The sequence below is a fragment of the Perognathus longimembris genome, chromosome 8 (genome assembly GCF_023159225.1).
Source record: "Perognathus longimembris pacificus isolate PPM17 chromosome 8, ASM2315922v1, whole genome shotgun sequence".
NCBI classification, from domain to species: domain Eukaryota; kingdom Metazoa; phylum Chordata; class Mammalia; order Rodentia; family Heteromyidae; genus Perognathus; species Perognathus longimembris.
The window spans coordinates 51,678,577-51,704,596 of NC_063168.1; the positions used below are offsets into that span (position 1 = coordinate 51,678,577).

The 26,020-nt window shown below is 41.0% G+C and overlaps 1 protein-coding gene across 3 annotated transcripts in view; it reads left to right on the forward strand.

Annotated features, from left to right (window-relative positions):
* Window positions 1-2,897: 2,897 nt before the first annotated feature.
* Window positions 2,898-26,020, forward strand: part of Thumpd2 (THUMP domain containing 2) — a 35,405-nt gene continuing 12,282 nt past the window's right edge. The window contains exons 1-8 of one of the 3 annotated variants that reach the window (XM_048353065.1): window positions 2,898-3,032; window positions 8,504-8,639; window positions 11,257-11,666; window positions 13,601-13,678; window positions 14,292-14,344; window positions 16,868-16,955; window positions 24,195-24,266; window positions 24,874-24,988. In XM_048353065.1, coding sequence (XP_048209022.1) covers window positions 2,913-3,032; window positions 8,504-8,639; window positions 11,257-11,666; window positions 13,601-13,678; window positions 14,292-14,344; window positions 16,868-16,955; window positions 24,195-24,266; window positions 24,874-24,988 — 1,072 coding nt within the window. In that variant the 5' untranslated portion in view covers window positions 2,898-2,912. The remainder of the gene's footprint in view (window positions 3,033-8,503; window positions 8,640-11,256; window positions 11,667-13,600; window positions 13,679-14,291; window positions 14,345-16,867; window positions 16,956-24,194; window positions 24,267-24,873; window positions 24,989-26,020) is intronic. The other 2 variants (XM_048353066.1, XM_048353067.1) reach the window with 2 other exon arrangements.

The following is a 26,020-nucleotide window of genomic DNA, read 5'->3' on the forward strand; positions in this document are numbered from 1 at the left end:
AGAGAATGAGAATGGCCAAGAGGCACACGAAGAAGTGCTCAACATCACTGGCCATAAAAGAAATGCATATCAAAACAATATTGAGATTCTACCTCACCTCAGTAAGAATGTCCATTATCAAGAAAACTAGTAACATCAGATGCTGGCAGGGATGTGGCTAAAAGGGAACCCTGGGGCTGGGGATATGGCCTAGTGGCAAGAGTGCCTGCCTCATATACATGAGGCCCTGGGTTCGATTCCCCAGCACCACATATACAGAAAATGGCCAGAAGTGGCGCTGTGGCTCAAGTGGCAGAGTGCTAGCCTTGAGCAAAAAGAAGCCAGGGACAGTGCTCAGGCCCTGAGTCCAAGCCCCAGGACTGGCAAAAAAAAATAAAAATAAAAAAAAGGGAACCCTACTACATTGTTGGGGGGAGTGTAAACTTGTTCAACCCTCTGGAAAGCAGTGTGGAGGGTCTGAGCTCCCCTGTGACCCAGCAACCCCACTTTTGGGCATTTATCCAAAGGATTACAAGCAAGATCACACTAAAGCTACCAGCACAATTTTGTTTACTGCAGCACAATTTACCGTCGTTAAAATATGGAATCAACACAGATGCCCCTGAGTAGATGAATGGATTAAGAAAATATGGTACATATAAACAATGGAATTCTATGCTTCTGTCAGAAAGAATGGCATTGCCCCAGTCGTAAGGAAATGGAAAGACTTGGGAAAAAATCATACTAAGTGAAATGAGCCAGACCCAAAGAAACATAGGCTATATGGTTTCCCTCATTGGTAATAACTAGTACATGTCTAGGACAGGCCTAGCAGAAGATCACAATAGCTTAATAGCTATGTACATACAAACACATAAGATGATAGATACTAAGCAAAATAAACTCCAAGTTTTGGAAATAAGTGGTTTACCTTTGTTGTTGATATTTTCAATGTACCATATGAAATTAGGTCTTTTTCTTTCGTCTTTATTCCCCATGGTTCTACCCCTGATGTCATTGTAACTGATTTTGGTACTCTGGGTATTGTATGTACATTTATTGGAACTAGGGAAGGGAAAAAGAACATCAAAATGGAGAGACATAGGGTAAAAAGTGAAGCAATGCAACAGCAACACTTACAAGACAATATGCTGTAAACCAACTGTACAACTTGGGGTGGCTTAGGGAGGAAATTGAGGAGTGGGGAAGGTGGGAGAAATACAAGGGAGAAGGTTACCAGTTTAATAAGAAATGTACTCACTGCCTTACATATGAAACTGTAACCCCTCTGTATATCACGTTGACAATAAAGAAATAAATACAGTTTTGAAAATCAATTCTTTTCTCCCTAAGGAAGCAGAACCCTATCTATCCCAACTCATCCCAAGTATTCTGTTAAGGGCATTGATGGATGTGATTGGCCAACTTCCAAATAGAACAAGAGCTGGCCTTGCCAACCCATGGCTCTGGAAGGAAGACATCAGAAGGAAAGGAAGGAGAGGGATGTAAAGGGAAGATTGACTCTGCAGGATGGCAGCCTCAAATCACCTGTGCTTCCATCCAGCACAGGCTGGAGAGTTCTTAATATAGCCTAGAGCAGCATTGACATGACCAGGTCCCTTGCATCTTGCTACCTTAATGATGCTCACAGGCCTATCTGTACTCAGGCTTTCCTGCCCCCCCCCCCCTTACCTGCATGCTTGGACACTGGAACATGCCATGCTGTTGCTCCCTCACAAATGCTCCAAACTGGGCTCAGGGATTATTTTCTCCAGGAAGCTCTCCCTGCCTCCTCTTTATTGGTGCTGCTGCCCCAATTCCTGGCCACACCTTTGATAAGTCAATCAGTGCCATTGTCCTTTAAGACCCTTGAAGTCCAGAGCCTTGTTACTCATTTTTAAATCCTTAGGACAGCAGAGTAGCTGTTCAGTATTGAAGTGAATGTGGTATGGTATAACTACATGCTTACCCTCTTAGATCCATTGCGGGGGCGGGGGGGGGGTGGGGAGGGGGGAGGGAGGGCGAGTTCACAAAATGGAGAAGTATTAGGACTAAAACTTTGAAAAGTTCATGTTGCAGGTCCCAAGAAGAATTTTTTTTACCATACCATTCTTCCTACTAGATCATGAGGTGGGAGAATGGGGAGAGAGGCAAGGCAGTACGACTTATCCCTCTTGGTATCTCTGAGCACAAGGAGGCATTTGCCAAAAGAGTAAACATTCATCTAATGATTTCTATGTACTTGATTCCGTAAAACGGGTACAAAGATAATTTAATGCTGTTCAACTTCTGCATTTCATACACTCCATTTTCCAAAGTAATATTTTCAGTGTCATTTTAAGGTTCAAAGTTTGAAAAAAATTAAAGCCCTTTAAGTACAGTTAGGTGAGCCACTGAAATCAGACAGCACAAACCTCGATGGTACGTTTCTTCATTGCTTTAATAGTTGTGAGAAAACAATGTGTCCTGTCTGAGCAACATGAAGCTACTTTTTGGAGGGGAAGAATGTCTACTCTGAGTGCTAGGGATTCTCGGGTTTGGCCCAGTTCTTGGTGAAGACAGGGTTCTTTGAAGTATTGAGGTGAAAGAGAAGGAAGGTGGGAGGCATGCAGAAAGATGCATTACACTAGCATGGAGAAACTTATTTCCAACCTCAGCTGCGCTGTCTCTGGGCCTTTGGGGACATCCGTTCCCTCGGTTTGGAAAAATATGTAAACCTGTGGATTAAATGTTTATTAATCAATTTAATAACCACCTGTGGGGTTTTAGACACCCTAGGTGCTAACCCTAAGGGCCTACGTGTAGTTAACAAAAATACCTACAGAGGTCGCTGTTGCTAACCCGCCGCGCTACGCGCGCGCTCCCGCGCAGGCGTACCTTAGAGCCAGCCGAGCGCGCCCACGTGACAGGGCCGCGGGGCCGCGCTGAGTGCCATGGAGCCCGGAGATCCCGGATTGGGGACCAAAGGGGCCCCCAGGTTCTTCTGCACCGCAGGCCGCGGCCTGGAGCCGTTCCTGATGCGGGAGGTGCGGGAGCGGCTGGCGGCCACGCAGGTGAGTTGCGCGGGCGGCCCGGTCCCCGCCAGGGTCCGCCTCCGGGTCTCGGGCCCCAGAAACCGCCGGGGCCCCGGACCCCAGACCCACTCCGGCCTCGATCCCGCCCTCGTTGCGGGGCGGTCCCGTCCTTCATGGCCGCCGGGAAGCTCGGGGGTCCCGATGGGGTCCCCGGGAGGGGGAGTTCCCGCACCCCTCCCCACTCCCACCCCCACCCGGCGGCTTCCCGCGCGTCCGTCCGTCACTGCCGGGCCCCGCCGGACACGTCCAGGATTCTCCCACGGAAAACCTTGAGTGGGACCGGGATTGAATGCGGACAGCCTTCGGGTTGAGTTGCTTGAGTGGCTCGGGAGCGATCGGTTTTACCTGGTGGGGTGTTGGGGGTGTTTTTCTTGGGGTGGGTAGTGGGGTGCGGTGGTGAGATGGGGTGTAAAGTCCATCAGAAACAGGTGTGATGGGAGCTAGAAAGGGAGCGCACTCCCGCGGGCCTCGTGGTGTCTGTCGTGAGTTTCAGCGACGTGGACGAGCTGGAAAACTCTGATGAGGTGCTGGAGCTGGAAGTGGGCTGAGCTGGTTGTTGCAAGCGAGCGGGGGTGGGGGCGGGGGGGAACAGGTATTGTAGGAAATCTGGTATTTAAAAACAAACTAATGAATTTATGGCTTATCTTTGGGAACTCCTACAGTGTTGGAAGTCGGACAGGAGAGTCACGAAGAATAACATGGGGGCAGAGTAGCTGTCACCTTAACTATTGGGAGGGTAGAGGAAGGAGGATTGTAGTTTGAGGCCAGGCCAGGCCACGTTAACATGAGAACTTATCTTAAAAAAGCAAACAAACAAACAAAAAGACTTGGGGATGTGATTTAAGTGGTAAAGCAATTGGGTAACAAAACTCAGTACTCAAGTATCAGTCATATTAGGCTATCTGCCATATGTAGTCTGGGACACGGAATCAAACAAAGCGTTCAGTGTAGCTACTCAAATAATGACTACGTAATAACAAGTGCTGATGTTTGTCGGCAACACCTTGTTAGGTCCTACTTCTGTTTATGTTCTTAATCTTCACAACCCTATGAAGGAGGTGCTCCACACCACCTAAAAGCACCAGCAAATCCAATTATTTTATTCAAGGCATGCAACCAGGAAACAGCCAAGGTGAGATTCAGACTAAATTACATCATAAATATATAATCATGTTCAACCTAGGCTAATGATATGGCCAGACATAGTGCCACACTGGTTTTTGTTTGTTTGTTTGCTGCAAATGATGGAAATTATTCTTTATGGCTAAATAATACTTCATTGTGTATATATACCACTTTTTTTAAAAAACCTGTTCATTTTGGCTGCTTCCATAGTTGGGCTCTATGAATAGTGCTCTTGTAAATAACACTCTTTTATGCTGTCTTATTAGAGTAGTACTCAGGATCATGTGGGATAAGACTTAAAGGATTAATCCAATCCTTAAAGATTGATAGCACACTATAAATCTACAAGTAAACACACTGGAGGGTAAAAGACAGAAACTATACCCCAGGACATGGTAAATTATATAGGTGTCTAAGGTGTCTAGACATTTACATGGTGAGAACAAAGGAGGATATTCTTAGGAGAGGATCACAAAGGCTCAATAGCTATGTGCATCTGATTCTCTAAAGTAATATTTGTTGAACTCCAAGAAATGGAAACAAGAGGGGTATTTTTTTCCTCTTTCTGCTGTCTTTGTTTACTTTACTTTTTGTCTTGTTTGTAAGTTTATCTGTTTTAAGGAGGAGGAAGTAGGGGCACAGAAAGGGTGGGCCAAAGGGTAAACAAATACACCAGTGATTCTATGTTGAAAATGAACTATACTACTTGTGGGTAGGGACAGGAGGGAAAAACTGGGAGAAAGTGAGGGGAGGGGTGACCTTATTCAAAAAGAAATATATTCCTGGGTGCTGGTGACTCACACTTGTAATCCTAGCTGTTCAGGAGGCTGAGATCTGAGGATTGCAATTCAAAGACCATGGGGCAGGAAAATCTGTGGGACTCTTTATCGCCAATTAACCTTTAGAAAACTGGAAGTGGCTCTGTGGCTCAAAGTGGTAGAATTGCTAGCCTTGAGCAAAAGAGCTCAGGGGTAGTTCCCAGGCCCTGATTTCAAGCCTTACAACTTACCAAAAGAAGGAGGAGAAGAAGAAGAAATGTACTCTTCATCTGACTTATATAACTGCAACCCCTCTGTACATCATCTTTACAATAGATAATAGGTAGGTAGATACATAGGTAAGTAGATAGATAGATAGATAGCACACATTGTAAGGTGTATGGCAAATAATTGGTGTTCAGTGTTAGTTCCTGTAGAATGGCTTGCACAGGAATGCTTAAAATCAGCCTTACGATAAGAGAAACTGTTAACTTCAGTTTGCTTCAAGATTAATATTCAAACATCTGAATATACAAAACAGATTAATTCAGAAGTGATTGTTTACTTGAATCACTCAGTTATAATCAGTGCTTTTCCAATTTTCATGAACGTAAGAACCACCCCTGGAAAAACATACCCTTGGGTACCAGTGCCAAAAGGTTTCTTTCCATTCAGGGCACTATTGAGCCCAGGTGTTTGCATTTGAACATGAACACATTTTCCCTCCCGTGTGACACTCATGTGGCACTTCCTCCAACACACAGCTTGTAGTAGAAAATTTCCTGTGTATTCTTCACATCCGTTTTTCCCCTATGGAGACTTTCATACACATCTAAAAGTCATCTGAATAGGGCGAATTCTACATAGTTCTCACCCAGCTGCAGCAAAGACCAACCACTGTGCATTCTCTTCCATTCCTACCTCCTGCCATTTCTCAATCCAGGTTGTTTTGAAACAAACTGTAGGAGTCATTTCATCTGTAAATATTTGTCTGTCGTTTACTTAATCCTCAAATGAGTAATAAAAGATAAAATCTTTGTATAGTTAAAATTAATATCTAGATTAATTAATATCTAGTGTTGGTTTCAGTTTTATGTTTAGGATTTGTGGGTGTTTTGCTTTTTTCCTGAAAATAGTGCGATTTGAACTCATGACCTCATACTTGCTACCTCACTCTAGTCACATTCTTACCTCTTTTTTGCTTTAGCCTATTTCTTAGGTGTAAAGTTTGCCTGAAAGGAAACTGGCCACATGGTTCAGGCAGAGAAGAGTTTATTGGGGAGAGCCAACTGGCCCACACAAGATGGAGATGTGGGAAGACAGAGGGAAGGAAGAAGAGAAAAGGAGCAAGAGAGAGTAAGAGAGAAAGGGAAAGAGAAGAGTGGACTTGTGTTGAGCTGGTTGTATAGGGAAAGGTGGGAGGGTATGGCCAGGTGGACTGGATATGACCCCAGGGAAGGGGAGGTAACTGCCTCCAAGTGTGCCAGTTACCTAGGTAATGCAGGTACTGGGTGCAGAATTAAACTGGCAGGGGGGGGGCATCTGCACAGAGCCCTCCCATGGTGGACCTTACATTAGATAGTCCCATGCTTTTGCCTGAACCACTTCCACCTATGCATTCCCCAAACTGAAATTATAAGCATATACCACCAGGCTCAGTTTATTTTCTTTGTTTTGTTTTGTTTTTTGTTTTTGGCCAGTCCTGGGCCTTGGACTCAGGGCCTGAGCACTGTCCCTGGCTTCCTTTTGCTCAAAGCTAGCACTCTGCCACTTGAGCCACAGCGCCACTTCTGGCCGTTTTCTGTATATGTGGTGCTGGGGAATCGAACCCAGGGCCTCATGTATACGAGGCAAGCTCTCTTGCCACTAGGCCATATCCCCAGCCCTCAGTTTATTTTCTTAAGGTGGGAATCTTTCTAACTTTTTTACCAGGCTATTCTTGAACTTCAGTCCTGTGGCTCTCTACCTCCTAAGAAGCTGTGATGATGGGTATGAGCCACTACACCTGGCTTGCTTTTATGAATATTTATATTCATTGTAGTTTTACTTGTGTATATCATCCAAAATAATGAGTCTCATCATGAATTTTCATTAGAGCATCAATCTGCTTAAACATTTTCAGCAAAATACCAAGCTCAAAGAATGAACTCAGAGACAGGAGGTGTGAGACTTTAATTGTGGTCTTGCGAGGTTGGGTATTAGTAGGCAGGCACCTCTTGAGCAGTCCTGCTGTTCAAGTTCCCTCCCCTTTTCCTCATTGGCTGAATACTGTGACTTTCACATTTATCCCAGTTGTCACCTGTTATATTACTTTCTATTGGGTAATTCAAATACATTCACCTCTTGAGATTTGAATTTTAGGAGCAGGTTCGGGCTGTCTTCACCCCTCCTTCCCATCCCCTGCTTGTTCTTGCTTTTCATAGGAAGACTTTTTCTGGATATATGCTTTCAGATACATACACAGAGCCTACCCATTTTTCTTATCTTATTGTAGACCATTCTTCCCCTTGCTAATCTGCCCCCTCCTTATGTTCCGATTGTCCTGGGCTGGCTTTGAACTGGGTTTCTCAGATCTCAAGCCTCCTGAGTAGCTAGGATTCCAAGTGTGGGCTTGGGAAATTGTTCTTTGATGTGTAAATCTTGCTTATCTCCATTATCCAGGTCCACTAGCCCCCAGGCTCCTTTTTTTTTCTACCTCAGTAATCTTCTCCCTCCAGCACCACATCAGTGCTGTCACTATTAAGATTCTTCAGTGGCTGGCCATAGCTATCTAGGGTACTCAGAATTTCATAGCTCTATCAAGCTAGACGAATCTCCATCCACCTGGCATTATCATCAGCATAATTCAGCAAATGTTGCCAGGCTAGCTTACAGTTTGCTTCAACCAAGTTTTCACTCCTATTCCTGCATCCTATGTGTTCTTTTATTAGAACCCTCTTGCTGATCACTTACAAGATTCTTCTGCAAGACTTTCAGGCATACTGCTTTCCAATTCACCACTAACTTACTGGCTGTATCGGTGTATCATAGTGTTCATTTTTTAAAAATTTTTCTTCCGGGTTTAATTCAAAGTAGTGTCTCAAACTTTTATATCTTGATTCATAATCCTGTGTGTACATGTGTGTGTGAGAATGTGAGAGGGAATGGGAATTGAACTCAGGGCCTCATGCCTGCTAAACAGCCACTCTATTACATGAGCCACCCCTCCAGCCCCTTTGTGCATTGGCTGTTTTAGAGATTTGGACTCTCCTGATGCAGGGGCTTGGCCCTGTCAATAAGGGTGACATCTACACATCACTCAGCCACTGTGCTTCTTCAATAACAGACATGAACCACTGTGCCTAGTCACCAGTTGAGATGGAGTTTCATGAACTTCTCTTTTGCCTGGGCTGGCCTTGAACCATGATCCTCTGGTAGTTAGGATTACAGACTTGAGCCGCCACTCCCAACTCAGGAATGATCCTCTTTATTGTTACTTTAGAGACTGTATCTTCATTGATTAAGGGGAATGGAAATGGTTCTTTACACTGACACTGAACTAACATCTGTCTTTCTTCCTGTCTCTAGGTTGAATATATGTCAGGAAAGGTTTTCTTCATCACCTGTTCTAATTTGAGTATGATGAAGAAATTAAAATCTGCAGAAAGAGTGTTTTTGCTGATTAAGAAGCAATTTCCACTTACTGCTTCATCGCCAAGTAAAGGTACAGTGTGTGCATATTGCTTGTACCCAGAAAATAGAGTATGCTCCAGGATACTCTGCTTAATGATTACAATGCAGCCAATTCACATTTTTAAGATTCTCTCATACCATGTGCCAGCATAATTATATGTCTTCCTGAATATTATCACATAATTGTAGTAGAATCTATCTATTCTTACTGTAATCTACTGCCTGTAGATTACAGATATTACCACCCTAAGCAACATATTTTTCTTTGTGAATTATAATCAGGCAGTTTCTTTACCAAATAACTAGCCAGTTGCAGTTATTTGTATTGAGAAACATTTAATAACTAAATGCTTTTAGTAATAATAAACTGGTGAAAACTATCACCTTGCAAATTTTAACCAAGTGATATAATTGGGAAAATACTACATATTTTCAACAGACTTATTTCATTTATAAAAAGGGAGTTTAGGGCTGGGAATGTGGCTTAGTGGTAGAGTACTTGCCTAGCAAGCATGAAGCCCTGGGTTCAATTCCTCAGTACCACATAAACAGAAAAGGCCAGATGTGGTACTGTGACTCAAGTGGTAGAGTGCTAGCCTTGAGCAAAAGAAGCTCAAGCCCCGAGACTGGCAAAAAAAAAAAAAAGTGCGGAGAAGTTTAAAAGATTCCTTGTACCTCCCAATTTCATAAAAGCCGCATAAATGGGTTAGATACCACAGCATCCAATGCTGCCTTAAGTTTGTTTGGTTGTACACAAAGACATAATTAATAATTACATAGTCTAGGATAAATATTTTAAGAAAAATACAACTGATGAGAAATCATGGCCAGTCAGGAAAAAATTATTTCAGAGCAAATCTCCTGGCATTACCTTGTGGGATCAATATAATTTTATCTGTCTTTGCTTCCCACCCAGGAATTACTTTTGTATATCTTCATGACTCTTGTTCAGAAGGAAAAGATGAAAATTTACTGCATGTTGGCAGTAAAATTGTGTCTTTTGTGGATCTAAAGTTATACCCTATGGAAATTAGTTTTAAATGATATTACTTGAAATGAAATGGGCTTAAGAATCAATTGCTATGTTTCTGAGCTCCATTTTACAATTTGTTCTTTTTTTATCTTAATTTTTGCAAGCAAGATTGCCATTGTTCCAAAAGTCCATAAACACTCTAAATTTTTGCATATGTTCATGAATTACCATAGCATAAATTATTTTAATAAATAGTACATGATGTTTTTATAGTAATGTAAATGACAACATTTTATGCTGTGTATGTAAGAATGAACTATATTCTATACAATATTCCTAAGATAAATAGTACAAATTCCAAAACAAAGCCTCATGTAACAATTCAGTTAAACTTATCTTAAAGAAATAAAGGTAATAATTTTAAAATTATGCACAGTTACAGCCTGGAAAACTTAAGGTGGCGCCTTATAGTATCAATTTTAGGAGCTTTATTTGGTGCATTTAACACAACTGGTAATTGCAAAATTCACTTGGCCTGAGTAAGGGAAAATAGACTTGTCTTGTTGGCCCTATGAAATTCTGCACTTGTACTCTACTCTCATGACCTCTGGCACGCTGTTGGCCTTGGCACTCAGTTACATTCTTTTCTTTCCTGTTCCTTTAACTCTGAGGACCCTAATGAGGGTAGAATATATTACCTTTTAAAATTGCAAAAAAAATTCTATAGCAACCCATTTTCTTAATTGGCCAAATGTTAAATGGCCATATGTTAAAAATGTTATTTTTCGGGGCTGGGGATATGGCCTAGTGGCAAGAGTGCTTGCCTCGTATACATGAGGCCCTAGGTTCAATTCCCCAGCACCACATATACAGAAAATGGCCAGAAGTGGCGCTGTGGCTCAAGTGGCAGAGTGCTAGCCTTGAGCAAAAAGAAGCCAGGGACAGTGCTCAGGCCCTGAGTCCAAGCCCCAGGACTGGCCAAAAAAAAAAAAAAAAAAAAAATCAAAAATGTTATTTTTCATATCATTTATAATCTTGTCACAATCCATTTAACAAAGTTTGATTAGATTTCAGTGAAAATTATCTTCCAGAATAGGTCCCTCCCACCCCGAGATTGGGGTTAAATAACTTTACTACAATTAGTATATATGGTGCAGAATTTCATGCAAATAAAAGTGTGCCAGCAGTGTGATAATATAAACATATATAAACAAAAAAAAAGGACAAATGCACAAAGTTGCTGCTGCTTTGGTCACTGCAGCTTCTAGAGCCGATTCTTTTACTGATTTAAAAACAAAACGGAAAAAAAAAATAATAAAAAAAGTTGTGCCTGAAAAAAAAAAAGAAATAAAGGTAACAGAATTTAGGAGTTTTGATTATATACTTTTCTTTTCTTTTTTTTTTTTTTTTGGCCAGTCCTGGGGCTTGAACTCAGGGCCTGAGCACTGTCCCTGGCTTCTTTTTGCTCAAGGCTAGCACTCTGCCACTTGAGCCACAGCGCCACTTCTAGCCATTTTCTATATATGTGGTGCTGAGGAATCGAAGCCAGGGCTTCAAGTATACAAGGCAAGCTCTCTTGCCACTAGGCCATATTCCCAGCCCTTGAGTTTTGAATATAATACAGTTAGTCCTTACAGCTTCAAGATAAGATAAAACTGAGCTTACGTTTACTTAGGCAAAATACTTCATGACCTAAGAAGACTTATAAGTGATGATCCGGGAAGTTGGTTGAATGCCATTTCATTTTGGAAAAATCTTCTTGAAACTGATGCACAAAAAGAAAAACCTTCTCAAAGGGCTAGTAACCCTCTCAAAAGAAAAGCAGAAGAAAATGAAATAGTTTTTGCTAAGAAATTAAAACTAGAAGTACAAAAGAATGAAGAGATTCAACAGGAATGGCCACTGGAAAAACAAGTAGAAGAAAGTGCACTGGAACAAGGAGATTCTAACACTGGAAGAGAAAACCTTCAAGAGAAGGAACTGCAGCCTGCGGTAGAGGAAGCAGCTGGTGCTCCCAGCCCGGACTTCACTTTCAGGGTATCTTGTCGCTGCAGTGGGACTGTTGCAAAGATCTTTACTGCACAGGTATGCTTGCTTTTCTGAATGAAGTCCCATTTTCTAACAATTAATTACCCTTCAGATTTAAGTGAAGTGCAGCCCTCTCACAGAACAGTTAATCTCATAAGGTTAAGTCTATTTTAAAATACATTTCTCTTTTTAACTTAGGCTCAGTGTGTAAGAGGGATGGCTTGCCATTTTTTTTACTTTCTGCCTCAAAGTTTCCTTTAATTCATAATGTCCTATGCATTGGTAAATCCTAGTATAATATCATGGTCTCTCTGTCTTTATTGTTGGTGGTGGTCGTGGGCTTGTACACTGTCCCTGTGCTCTTTTGCGCAAGGCTAGCACTCTACCACTTTGAGCCACAGCGCCACTTCTGGTTTTCTGGTGGTTAACTGGAGATAAGAGCCTTGTGGATTTTCCTGCCCAGGCTGGCTTCAAACTGCAATCCTCAGATCCCAGCCTTCTGAGTAGCCAGAATTACAAGTGTGAGCTACCAGCGCTGGGCCTATCATGGTCTCTTCATTACTCTTCTGTGTTTCTTTTTTGTTTTTTCCTGGTGGGGGTGAGGCAGTACTAGGGCTTGAACTCAAAGCCTGGGAGAGAGCCCTTAACTTTTTCACTGAAGGCTGGCACTCTACTATTTGAGCCGTGGCTCAACTTCTGCCATTTTTGGTTACTGGGAAATAAAGTCCCACAGACTTTGCTGCCTTGACTAATGTCCATCCTCAAATCTCAGCTTCCTGAGTAGCTAGGATTACAGGTATGAACTACTGGTGCCATGCTCACTTCTGTATTTTCTGAGTGATTACTCTGCACCAGGTGCTGAATATAGGATGGTCACAGAATTTAGACTGTGAGCACACAATACAGGTGAGGTCCTACTAGACTAGAGAAGGGTGGACAGTGCTGTTTCCATCATGGACCCTCATTGGCTGGCCCCTATAAAGTTCAGTGGTGCTTTAGTCAACCTTAGAACCAAACAGCCTTAGAAGAATGAGTCTAGTAATTCTGAATTGGTCTTTTTAAACATAGAGGATTACAATAGCTAAAATGGTTGATCTTTTAGCTTGCATTCATTTTCTACAACTTAGAGTAACTATATTTATTAGGTCATGATCTTGTTATTTATGTATATAAAAACAACAAGAATAGAGATTATCAGGCTGGGAATATGGCCTAGTGGTAGAGTGTTTGCCTCATATACATGAAGCCCTGGGTTCAATTGCCTAGCACCACATATATAGAAAAAGCCAGAAGTGGTGCTGTGGCTAAAGTGGTAGAGTGCTAGCCATGAGGAAAAAGAAGCCAGGGACAGTGCTCAGGCCCTGAGTTCAAGCCCCAGGACTGACAAAAAAAAAAAGGGATATATTGGGGGAATAGTGAATGTAAACTATAACCCTACTGTCTAGAGTAGAAGATGCTTTAGAATAACCAGGTGTGGTTAAACATACCTGTAACCCCAGCAACTCTGGAGGCTCTAGCAGGAGGAGAATTGTGAGTTCCAGGCCAGCCTGGGATACATAAGAGACCTTGTCTAAAAACAAAGAAGGAAAAGAGGAGGAAAAAGTCCTTTAGGGTAATAATTGGTGGGGGGAGGAGAATCCTGGGGCTTGAAATCAAGGCCTGGGCACTGACCCTGAGCTTTTGTGCTCCAAGCTAGCACTCTACCACTTAAGCCACAGCTCTACTTCTGACTTTTTAGTGGTTAATTAGAGATAAGAATCTCTCAGATTTTCTTGCCCGGGCTGTCTTTGAACCATGATCTTCAGATCTCAGCATCCTGAGTAGCTTGGATTACCAGTGTGAGCCACCAGAACCCAACTTAGTATAAAATTTAACTACTGGAAGACGGAATTATCATCAGAGTTATCAGATGATATGACTTAATTTTTCTACAGTGCTATTAGTTTTTCTCATGTTTAATCTTAATTTTTTCATATTGTTAAATGTTCCAGGAAGTAGGAAAAATCATTGGAATTGCTCTTATGAAACAGTTTGGATGGAAAGCAGATTTAAGGACTCCAAATTTAGAGGTAATGAATAGTCATTTCAATGTATATGCATGTGACCTTTAAAGACAGTCATCTATTCTCACACTTTTTAATTTTGCTTTAGTTTCCACGTTTTGCTTTTGTTTTCTATGTGAAAACCACTTGTCCAAACTAAAAAAGACCTTTAAAACAATTTCTAAATTATCTTTAAGTAGTTGTACAAATGGGTTCAATTCAACATAACAGTTTATGACAAAATGCATCTTGATCAAGGTTACTCTTTTCATCATTTTCCCCATCTCTCAACCCCACCCATCCCCTCAAGTTACCTGGTTCTGTTTTCACATATGTACAATTGAACATTTGAATTGTAATTGCCCATCCTTCCCCTCTCCATTCATCCACTGCCTTCCCCATGATCCCCCACACACACCCCAGTAAACATTCTAAAAATACACTTTTAGAATGGAGTCATTTAGTCACAGCTAAATAAGACATTTATTGTCAGTTTGTAGAGGCATGGCTCACTACGAAGTCTCTTTAATAAGAAATTATGTCTAGCACCAAAACAGAATCGATCAATTATAGGTAATATAAGCTCAGAGTAATTTGGCATACTCTTTGTTCTTTGTAACTTCTGTACTTGTTCCCTCAGATCTTCATACATCTCAATGACGTGTACTCTGTCCTGGGGATTCCTTTGTTCAGGTGACTATTGTGTATTCTCTCTAAGCTTTAGGTTTGCCCCTTAAAATTTTACAAAATTAAGAACTTTTTTCTTTTCACTTATAGCATGAAATACATAACAAAGGGAGCTAAAGGCAAAGCATTTGTGTTCTTAGCCAGTGAAATGTTTTTGTGGAACTAAGTGGGTCTGATCTGACCCAGTTCGAGCCATAGAACAGTCACTCACAATCATTGACTGACTACATGATTAATGCTGAAAATTGCATCTCATTATTTCTATTATGAAGTGATTTTCACAGCACCATGTTTAAACCAAAATGTTTTGTCTGTTGGCATTTTGGAAACTTAAGTAAAAAAAGAAAAACTTACTTTAAAAAGAAAATTGAGCATCGATTCATTATAAGCATTCTCCAGATTCTAATGCCACTGTTTTTTCATTGGGAGAGGTCATTGCTAGTTTTTAAAATCTATTCCCAGTGTCTCCCTTGCCATACAGACAACTAGGTAAAAATGGTTATAATAAATGCAAATGATGTGTTATTTTTGAAATATCTATTGAACTTTACTATGCAACAGAACTTTCTCTAGGTACTTTGGAGATAAAGCTGGTTGGATGAATGGTGATTTCCAACCTCTTAGGAATACCTTTCACATTTTATTTGTACAGCACTGCTACATAGTATCATAATGTGTAGGTATCTTTTTTTCTAGGTGACTCTAGACAACAAAACATTTTATGATCAGACCAGTGATTTGTTTTAAGCTTCCACTATGCAGCATCAGTGTTAAATTAAGTTGTATTTTTCAGTGCTTAAGATTAGGAACAGAAGAGTATACAGAATGACAGAGCATTATAGAATAGCCAAGACGTTTGAAGGTCATAGTTCCATAATTCCTTAAAATATGGTTCATGATAGGGTTCTACTGCCTTTAAATCAAAACAGCTCTTTACCTGTGAGAAGCCCCATCAGGCAGCCACTGCAGGAAGCCTCACATCTACCCTTACCTTGGTGTGGTATAATGGATAAGAACGATGGATTGACAGCGCCCTTCTCTCTCCATTTGCTCTGTCAACTTGACCCAGTTATCACTTCTCTGCTGTCAAACCAGGAAACAAATGTTTCCTATTTTATAGCTTTGTGGTTGGAATTCAGTGAAATAACCACACAGAAATCCCTGGCCATTTAATAAAGTACTATTACAATGGGAAGATTTATTTCCGAAAAAGGAAAATACTTTATTAAGATGCCCAATTCTGATGAGTTTACTGTGCAGAACTATCTCATTAGAACAGTAAGTTTGCAATCACACGTTTGTATTTGAAAGTATCTAAGGGATATACAAATTTGAAGAGTTTGAGGATCCCGCCGTAAATATAAACAAAACAGGCTTATGTAAAGTCAGAGAAGGATGATGAAAGAAATGAATGTAAAATGTATATACTGGGATGCGTTGAACATTTTTTAAGAGTGGAGAGCAATATGGCCTGGTATAATGTTTACAGAAGAACCCTCTTAGTGGGTTTGAACTTGTTTACCCCCAATCAAAGCAGGACCAATGCTTGAAGTACTTCTTACCCATAAATTGTAAATATGTGCTGAAAGCACATGGCCATTTCTAAGATTTTGCTTGCCCATTCAGTAGAAAGCTAGGAATAATAAATCTTATTTTGATTGGGCCATATTTTGATATTTTCTATTCAATGTGGAAAACAGAGTAGCAAAGAAACAGAGGGTAGAGTGTAAAAAGCAATGCAGAGAACACAGTTGGGCAAAGTCTGTTTCCTCTCTCCAGTCTATAAATTAGGTTAGACTTCATTCAGGTTGTGCTTTATTTCATCTTTCGAGAAGCTTCCAAAAGAGGCTTTCATAGGAAGCAGATTTGAGGGTTAGCATCCACGCCACTGTACTGCCTTTCTACAGCTAGATCAGAGGATGTTCTTCTTGCTGCCTCCAGACAGCGAGAAAAGGTCTGTTTCATATAGAAAGACAGGAAAGAACTAGAGATTTCCCTCTGTGTGGTTAAAGTTTTATAAATTGAGCCTAATACAATAAAATTTCCACTGTCTCAAAAAGTTTCCTTTCTGAAAGATCAAAATTGCCCTTTTAGACAAAGTACCCATTACAGAAAGTAATTTGTAATAAGGGTAAAATATTTTCTAATTTAAAAGAATACTTTGAGCTGGGTGCCCTTGGCTCACGCCTGTAATCAATACTACCTACTCGGGAGGCTGAGATCCTGAGGCTCACTGTTTGAAGCCAGTCTAGACAGAGAAGACCCTGTGAGACTCTTATCTCCAATTAGCCATTCAAAAGCCAGAAGTGGAGCTGTGGCTCAAAATGCAGAGCACTAGCCTTGAGCAAAAGAGCTCAGGGACAGTGACTAGGACCTGAGTTCAAGCTCCACAAAGGACAAAAAAGAATACTTGGTATCAGATGAATAGTTTTAAATGCTTCCCAGGTACAGATTAATGGTTCTTCTTATATCCTGTTTTTTTTTTGATACATAGTACAAAAGAAACTAATCCATTTCTCTTCTCTGTAGAGTTCCTCTAGCCAGCAGAACTTACATCCAGACCACTGGACTCCGATCTACCATAGCGTGGGCAATGGCATCGCTAGCAGAAATTAAGGTGAGAAAAATTCTTATTGCTGTTCATGTTGTTAATAACATGGCTCTTTCTACTTCATTCCCTTACTGGTCGACATCATGGTTTTCGTGTCTTGTTTTTTTTCAGTTTGGTATTTCGGTTGTTGTTATTGCCATAACACTTAAAAAAACTGTTAAAAGTGAAGGGTCAGTGGGGCTGGGGATATAGCCTAGTGGCAAGTATCTGCCTCAGATACACGAGGCCCTAGGTTCGATTCCCCAGCACCACATATACAGAAAACGGCCAGAAGCGGCGCTGTGGCTCAAGTGGCAGAGTGCTAGCCTTGAGCGGGAAGAAGCCAGGGACAGTGCTCAGGCCCTGAGGTCCAAGGCCCAGGACTGGCCAAAAAAAAAAAAAAGTGAAGGGTCAGTGAGGTGATATATGCCTGTAATCCCAGCCAGAACTGTGGCAAAAAAAAAAGGAACAGAGTTAATAAGATCCTATCTCCAAACCAAGCATGGTGTCTTATACCAGTAATCCCAGTTACTAAAGAGGCAGAAGTACAGGATCATGTAAAGCTAGCTTTAACCAAAACATGAGACTATCTGAAAAACAAGGCAGAAAGAGACTGGGGATGTGGTTCAAGTACAGCACTTCCTAGCAAGTATGGGGTTCTGAATTCAGTCTCCAGTGCCTCTTTCCCTACCTCCCCACCCCCCCAAAACCCACTAGAATGATACTGTATTTTAGCTGTGATAAAGGCTGAGTCCAAGACACATTTTCTCATTTCTAATGTTGTGGGTCGTAACCCAAAATTGTTGCCTATAAAAAGCCTCTACATCTTAATGTTTATTTTTCTCTGGAAACAATATCTTGCTCCATTTTTGTAAATATGCTATGAACAGAAGAAAATATTATTTGCTGGTTACAAAACATTCTCTGTTATCTTTACTTGCTATGTTACTATCTGTTCCATTCTGAAAGAGCTATTTTGAAATTACATGTTACTGTAGTTTTTTATTAAGTTCCTGCAATTTGAGTAGTTTATTGCATTACTCAGCTTCAGTAAGGTTTGGTATGTACAAATTATTGTTTCATTATAAACTGCCTATTGTTATATAAAGTCTATCTTGATTGGTGAGTTTAGACTGAATTCTCACCACATCTTATTAATATTTTTGCTCCTTTCTTTTTGTTTGCATTTGCTCAAAATTTTTTTCCTCTACTATATTTCCAAGTTCAAGTTCTTACAAATACATGAAATTTTTATCTTTTCTACCCCCCATTAGGGTCTTTCAGTGAGAAAATTCAGGAAGCAGCTAGACACATATGCTTGATTCAATTCTTCCTGCTTTACTCTGTAACTTCCCACTCTCCTTTAAAAATTTTGCTAGTTTGATCAAGTTCCCTGTTGATCACCCATCCACCCTTTTTGAGGCTGGAAGATTTTGTTCTGTTCATTAAGGTCCTTTCTTGTCTTTGCTAATGGCACACATTCAACACTTCTGTTTTCCTCTGCAAGATAAGCTGTTTACACTACCCCAGTCCTCATTTTCCCTAGTTGGTCCCCTGCCCCATGGTGAGTCCTTTCTCTTCTCTTCTTTACAAGGAGACCTTTGAAACATTCTCACCACCCTCCTCTCCCAGCTATCAGATTGAAGGAAAGTATGCATTCTGTGCCAGTCATCTCTGCTGCTCCCAAAGCTCTTACTGGGCTGCACGTGCCACAGCCCTGCCCTGAAGTAGGATTGTTACTAAACATTGTCGTGTGCCTGTAAGAGTATTTACTGCAGAATGGCTTGTGCACACCAATTCTGTTCTCTTTACATTTCCCCATTCAAAGCTTCGGCTCTCATTTGTTTTTCTGTTACAATATTCTCCTAGGTGTGTCCCTCAGATGTGTGTTAAATAAGATTCTCTCAGAATTCCTTTCTGTCCTCAAATTGCTCTTTCATCCTGGCAACTAGAAGGTTTTTTTGTTTGTTTGTTTTTGCCAGTCCTGGACCTTGGACTCAGGGCCTGAGCACTATCCCTGGCTTCTTTTTGCTCAAGGCTAGCACTCTGCCACTTGAGCCACAGCGCCACTTCTGGCTATTTTCTATATTTGTGGTGTTGGGGAATCGAACCCAAGGCTTCATGTATACGAGGCAAGCACTCTTGCCACTAGGCCATATTCCCAGCCCGCTAGAAGGTTCTTGAGTTGCCCTTCTTCCCTTTCTTGTCTGAGGTGATCTTCCATTGCCTCTTAGCTGGTGGCGTTACAGACAAGCAGGCCCTGTCAGGTGGTTTTTCTTCTCCTTTACAGGTATTTGGTTCTTTGTGCTTAGAAACTTCTCTGAGTTTTCTCTTTAAACCTGGGGAGTATTGCTAGAATGTCCTTGAGCATGATTCTTTTCTGTTCAGCCCAGAGCTTCCTGAATCGGACTGCCTGGGTTCCAATTCCAACTTTAGCTCCTACTGTATGGGAAGTTTGTGGCAAAATTCTTCACAACTCTGTTTCCTCGGGATGAAAATAGTATCTCTTAGGAATATATCAAGATGAAATGAATTAACATTCATAAAGGAATTAGAACAATACCTAGCATATGGAAAATACATCAGTAGTAGTTGCTATGATATTTAAAATTGTAATTACTACATGGAGTATATAATTCATATTTTTTTCATAATTGTGAATATTATTGCTCCAGCCAGGAACTCTTCTTTGCATTATTTATGTGATTATTATTGCTTCAGCTATTTAGCAGATTTCACTTTAAGCTCTTCCTCTTTTTCTACTTCTGAAATTCCTGTAATGAGCACATTAGTTTTCCTAGCTCTGCCCTCCAAGGTGCATATCCTTTATCACACAGTTCCCATCTCTTGATTGTTGGCTCTACATTTTGAGTTATCCTTGAACATTTTCCCAAGTTTTAGCAAGTGTAATGGAGATGTATTCCACTTCAATTCATTTAGTGATATTTTTAGTTTAAAAACCATGGCTTTGTGTCAGAAAGGTGGGTATACCACCTTTGAATACCAGTTATTCACATAAGTATTGTCTTTCCTATAGTTAATGGCCATGGTTTACAAGGGAAGGACCCTCTTTCCCATACATGTGTCAATATCCTTCTTGGCTGGCAAGCATCAAAACATGGTAATTATAATATTTTGAATGGTCTGAATCCTCCAAGTGGTAAAAAGCATAAGCAGATCTGTGGCCCCATTGGCTCAATAGCAGTGTAAGGAGAATCTGCCAGCCCTGCTGAGACCCATGGAGGAAGGCCTCTTCTCTGGTTGCCCTGGAAAACAGATCTCTGAAGACCAGGCTCTTCTTTGGTCCCACTAGTTGTCCCTTTTGGTCCCAGTGCTGTTCCCTAGTCACTCAACCCCTAGCAACGTAGCCCATAGCCATCCTTCTGGGACCCCCACACCCTGGACTTCGCTTATTAGTACCAGGGGCATCCAGCCTGAGCATCACTTGGCTCAGCCAAAATAATAAATAGATGTGAGCTGGAAGTAGAAGGGATACTAACTTTCAGGCCACAATGTTCTCACAACCCTTGCTTTTCTTATTTGACTGAAATATTCATACCAGATTTTTTTAGTATAAAAAAAAGTGGTAGGATTAGAGTTTCTTTTCCAAATTGCCAGTGGTTTCAACAGTTTATATTTAAATGTAAGCGTATATAACCACACTTAAATTTGAAACATGACCTTTGTCTTGATATATAAACATCTTTTTTGGGGAAATGTGCTTACACACACACACACACACGCGTGTGCGCATACACACACAAATGATCAAAAATATGTGAAGGTAATGTTTGATCAAATGTATGAGAGTATGTTTGCATACTCTCTCTTTGCCCTGTCTCTCTGAGCGTGATTTCCAGCACAGCTCAGTGAAAGCAAGTAAGCAGCAGTAGAGACCTGCAGGAAGGCAGCCAGGACCCAGGATGGTCGCAGCTTGACCCAGTGCACAGGAAAAAACACACAGCTCATCCTTGGGTAGGCCAGCAACACTAAAAGTTAAATTACAAAATGGGGATATCCAATGTTTTTCACATTTCCACAAGCATATCTCCCTCCTACGTACCATAATCAGTAAGGGAAAAACCAAGTTTCATAAGTCTTAGCTGTTAGTGTGAACATGCAGAAACATTTCTCTACTCGATGGGAGTGTTCTGCAGCTGCATATGTTGTAGCTAGAAAAGATCTTAAGGCACACAAAAGTCTATGTATAAATACACCAGGTCAGAGGACCTCATTGAACACAGAGCTTAGGGGAGGAAAAAAATAAAAGCATAATGTTTGTCACATTTAAAAAATCTTAATGAAATTAGTTATGAACAAATCATTTGCTGTTTTTATTAATTTTAAATGAATTGCTATTTGAATCATTAAGCCTTTTTTTTTTTTTTTTTTTTTTTAATTCAGGGCCTGGCCGCTGTCCTGAGCTCTTTTTGCTCAAGGCTACCACTCTTATCTCTTGAGCCACAGGTTTGTTGAGGGCTTTTTGGTAGCTAATTGAATATGAGTGTCTCACAACTTTCCTGCCTAGGCTGGCTTTGAACTGTAGTCCTCCTGAATAGCTCAGATTTCAGGCCTTGCATGATGCGCCTGGCATCATTATTCCTTTTGCTGCTCACTGCCCTCTAATGGGAGATTCATATTCAGCCCTCCTTAGGATGAGCACTAGGAAGAAGTTGCTCTCTCCTGAAGAGCATTTTGCTTCTTTCCATTAGGTGCCTCTGGTTCTGACACTGGCTGTGCACAAAGGACCTGTTTCTCCTGCAGACATACCAAGTGATGGATGCATTTCTGCTGCAGCTGGGTTCCACTAGGCCTGGAGTTGGGGTAGGTGTCCTGCTTGCTTCTCATTGCCCTTCCTGAGTAATCCATTCTCCTCTTCTTCCCAGAGCCTCTCAATGCTCTTAAAGCACATGACATCAGATAATGCCAGTCTAGAACCCATCTCTTTTACTATCATTCCTGTTAGACTATAGATCATTGATACAGCTGTTAGACAATAACCTGTCTCTTAAGTTTTTTGTTTCCCTTCTTCTAATGATCCTCCCTAATCACATCCTAGACCTTGTCACATACAGAAGACTGTCCCTTCCAGATTTCTCAGTTTCCATAGTTTTGTTTGTTGCCAGGCATAGTAACACATGCCTATAATCCAATCTACTCTGGAGGTCAAAGAAGGAGGACCATTTGGGCCCAGAAGTTCAAAGTGACATTGTGATATGCTGTTCTTTTAACAAGAGGGGGAGGAGGGGTGAGAAGGAGAAGGAGTGATGAAGGAAGGAAGGAAGGAAGGAAGGAAGGAAAGAGGAAAGAAGGAAAGAAGATGGAAGGAGGAGAAAAGGAAGGAAGGAAGTATCCATCCTGTTCTTTCCCACTTTCTCTTTCTCATTTGCATCTTCCAGTCCCTATTCCAGTTCATGTGCCCTGCCCTCACTACCTGCCCTCATCCCTTCTTAACAGCTTGGACTTTATGGTCTATCATTACAGACATGTCTATGTCCTCTACCTTCTTACCTGACTGAACTATTGGACTCAGAACTTTGACATATTTTCCCCGCCAACCTTCAGAATGCATGCCCACAGGTGCTGCCATATTAATGTTGTCCTAGTGGACTGTTTGTTCCACCCTCATACTTGAGTACTGGATTCTGCCTCCTCTTGCTTCCTCCAGTGGCCCAGTCAGCATCCGAGGGCTCACCTATTCAGCCATCTTGAAACTTGAAGGAATAAAGCCCTCTCCCAAGCCTACGTGTTTCTTCAGCTACCATATCTTTTCCTGTTCCCTTTCAAATAGTTGTCTGTATCATCTGCTTCTGCTTCCTTTCCTCCCATTCTCCTGTGTGCCCGCATCCGCCAGGCTCTCATCCTCGGTACCCCCCACATCTCACCTTCTTTTCCAGCACTTGCACACTGATCACTCTCCTTGAACCAGTTTTTCTACTTTGTCTCCCCCATGCTGGGTTCACCTCCCACCTTCTGCGTGACAAGATCTTCATCTTCCAAGCATCTATATTTACAGATCACTTACGTGCGTGACAAGATCTTCATCTTCCAAGCAGCTATATTTAACAGATCACTTCTGTGCATGACGAGATCTTCATCTTCCAAATGTCTATATTTAGGAGATCACCAGGGTCCAATCTACAGGCTTCCTTTTTTAACTTCCCTTGCTTCCTGGATGATCTCAGCTCGTTCTGATCTTTAAATACCATTTCTAAATGGATTCACACTGATTCTTCCTAAACCTCGAATCTTTAAAGTCTAGACTCACCTGGCAGCTGCCCTTGGAGATCTAAGAGATGTCTCCAAAACGTTTAGAAGTTGCTCTCTTGTCTCCTCCAGATCTCTTCCTCCCCACCATTTTTCCAACTTCAGTAATAGGCAAAAATAAAATAAAATAAAAATCCTAGGTCACTCCAGACTTTCTTTCAGTGATATCTCAAAGCCAGTCTTTGTTTGCTCGCCTTTAAAAAGTATAAAGAAAGTCCATCTGCTTGTACAATAACAATCTTAATTCAAGCCCCACTGTCTCTGCTTGGACTCTCTAACCAGCCTCCTTGTCAACAATCATACCCCTCGAGTGTGTGCTGGCCAGGGTAGCCAGCCTGTGCCCTCAAGGGTAATGTCACATGGTTCCTTACTCAGACCCCCCAGTAGTTGTCCATCCTTCAGAATAGAACCAGAAGCCTCACCGTACCTAGACCTGATACAATTCCCAGACATGATACAATCCCCAGAAGACTAAGGGGTTTCCCTCCACAAATTACTATTTGCTCCCTAAGCACAGGTAGTGTCATGCTGTCCTGCACCCATGAAACTGTGCCACATCATAAACATCCTTTAGCCAGTACAACTCCCGTGGAAGTAATGTGTGCCACCTTTCAGAGAAGTGCACAATTTGTCACAGTGGTGATGGCATTGAGTGGTGACTTCTTCATCACCCTGAGTTCCAGAGTGAGGAACAGAGCCTTAGCTGCCTGCCCTATTGTAGACTCAGAACATAAGCTACCTATTACTACCATTAAGATTGTAGGGGTCATCGGGGTCATTGTACGTGCAGTATCCCACCTTGTCCCTTTTGTTCACTCAGCCTCAGTGGCCTTCACGTGGCAAGCGCAGTCCTGCCTTACGGCTTGGATATGGGAAGTTTCTACTTAAGTATTAGAACGAGTCTTTACTCTTAAAATAGGTGACTGCTCTAGTTTAGGTTTCCTTTATGGTAGAGCTGTTAGGACAGACTTAATACCAGATTCCTATTTCTGTCTCTAGGCTGGTACATTGGTGTTAGATCCCATGTGTGGACTTGGAACAATACTTTTGGAGGCTGCTAAAGAATGGCCAGTAAGTTGTAACATTGTGTATAAACCAAGCAGTGGGTCTGCTTTAAATCCGGGTATACAGTCCCTTATCCATTATATAGAAGTACATATTCAGTTTGGAGACTCTTATTTGTAATTATATGAATTAATGTTCATGTTAGATAAGATACATTATGATGGGTTATTTAAACTGCTATGTCATTCCTTGAAGTATTGTGAAAAGTTGAGGAACATGACAATTCCAAAACTAGCTATGACCTAGATTAAACTAATTCTAAATTCCTTAGGGTTAGCTTAATTTGTATAGTGAAATATTAACAGACTTTTTTTTAACATTTTCACAAAAGTTTTTAAATCTTGCTATGAAATATTTTTAAAGAATTCTCTAAATTTATTTTCACTTGAATTTAAAATTACTTGTTAGTGGCAGGCATGGTGGTGCTATAATCCCAGCATTCAGCAGGAAGAGACAAGAGGATCCCAAGTTCAAGGCCAGCCTGATGCCCTGTCTCAAAAAAAAAAAACTGTTTCACTTTTACCACTTAGGAAAATGCAAGTAGATAGTCTTAACTACTAAGCTAGCTAGTAGTTTTATTTTTACATAAAATATGAAATTTCTTTCTCCATAGAATGTTTATTATGTGGGAACTGATATCAGTGACTCACAATTACTTGGTGCCCAGGACAATGTGAAAGCTGCAAACCTTCAAGACAAAATTGAGTTGCTTAAAGTCTCTGTTGTAGGTAAGATACTAAAGCAAGAATAAATTTGATTATTCCCTGTAATATATCTGTGGGGCTAATACTCCATTTCCTTCCAATATTGTATCATTTTTATTTTTAAAAGATTCATGATTGGTGGGCTGGGAATATAGTTTAGCAGTAGAGTGCTTGCCTTGCATGCATCAAGCCCTGGGTTCGATTCCTCAGCACCATATAAACAGAAAAACCCCTAAGTGGTGCTGTGGCTCAATCGGTAGAGGGTTAGCCTTGAGTAAAAAGAAGCCAGGGACAGTGCTCAGGCCCTGAACCCCAGAACTAGCTAAATAAATAAATAAATATCCGTGATTGAGTACTGGAGGCATGTCAAGTGGTCCAGAGATAGTGAAAAGGCCCTGAGTTCAACATTTATAAGCAGGTCTCCATATACATTTAAGTAAAAACTTGTTACCGTGTGTTGGGATGTATTTGTTATTATTCATAACCAGGGATCACATAATATGGGCACAAAATAGAGCAGTGGGATAATGTTTGGTGTACTCTATGCAGTTGAGTCATGTGTATGTGTGTGTATACACACATATATACATACATATACACGTGTACACATATATATGTATATATATACCTTACAGCACCAATGTTTACTCCTTAATAATTAACCATTTGTTGCATATCTCCACTTCAGAGGTATATATCCTGGTTAAAATGTGTATTGTCTTTATTAATTTGTTTTTACCTTTAAGAGCTCTAATCATAAAGCTAATTCATAATAGTGATACCGATGAATTCCTTTCCAACACTGACTGATTAGAGGGTCCCATGCCTTTTACCATAGTAATGGAAGATCATGCATAAGACTGCAAAGGCCAACAGTCCAAATGTAAATTCTGAGTTTAACATGGTTTCTTCGATGCGTGGCCCTCAGCAAAGAACTGAACCTCTCTGTAATTTTTTTCTCTGTAAGATGAAGATAATAATGCCCACCTCAGGGTTTAACCAACAACATGGATTGAAGACCTCTGTAAGCATAGATATGACTAGAAAGCTAGTAGT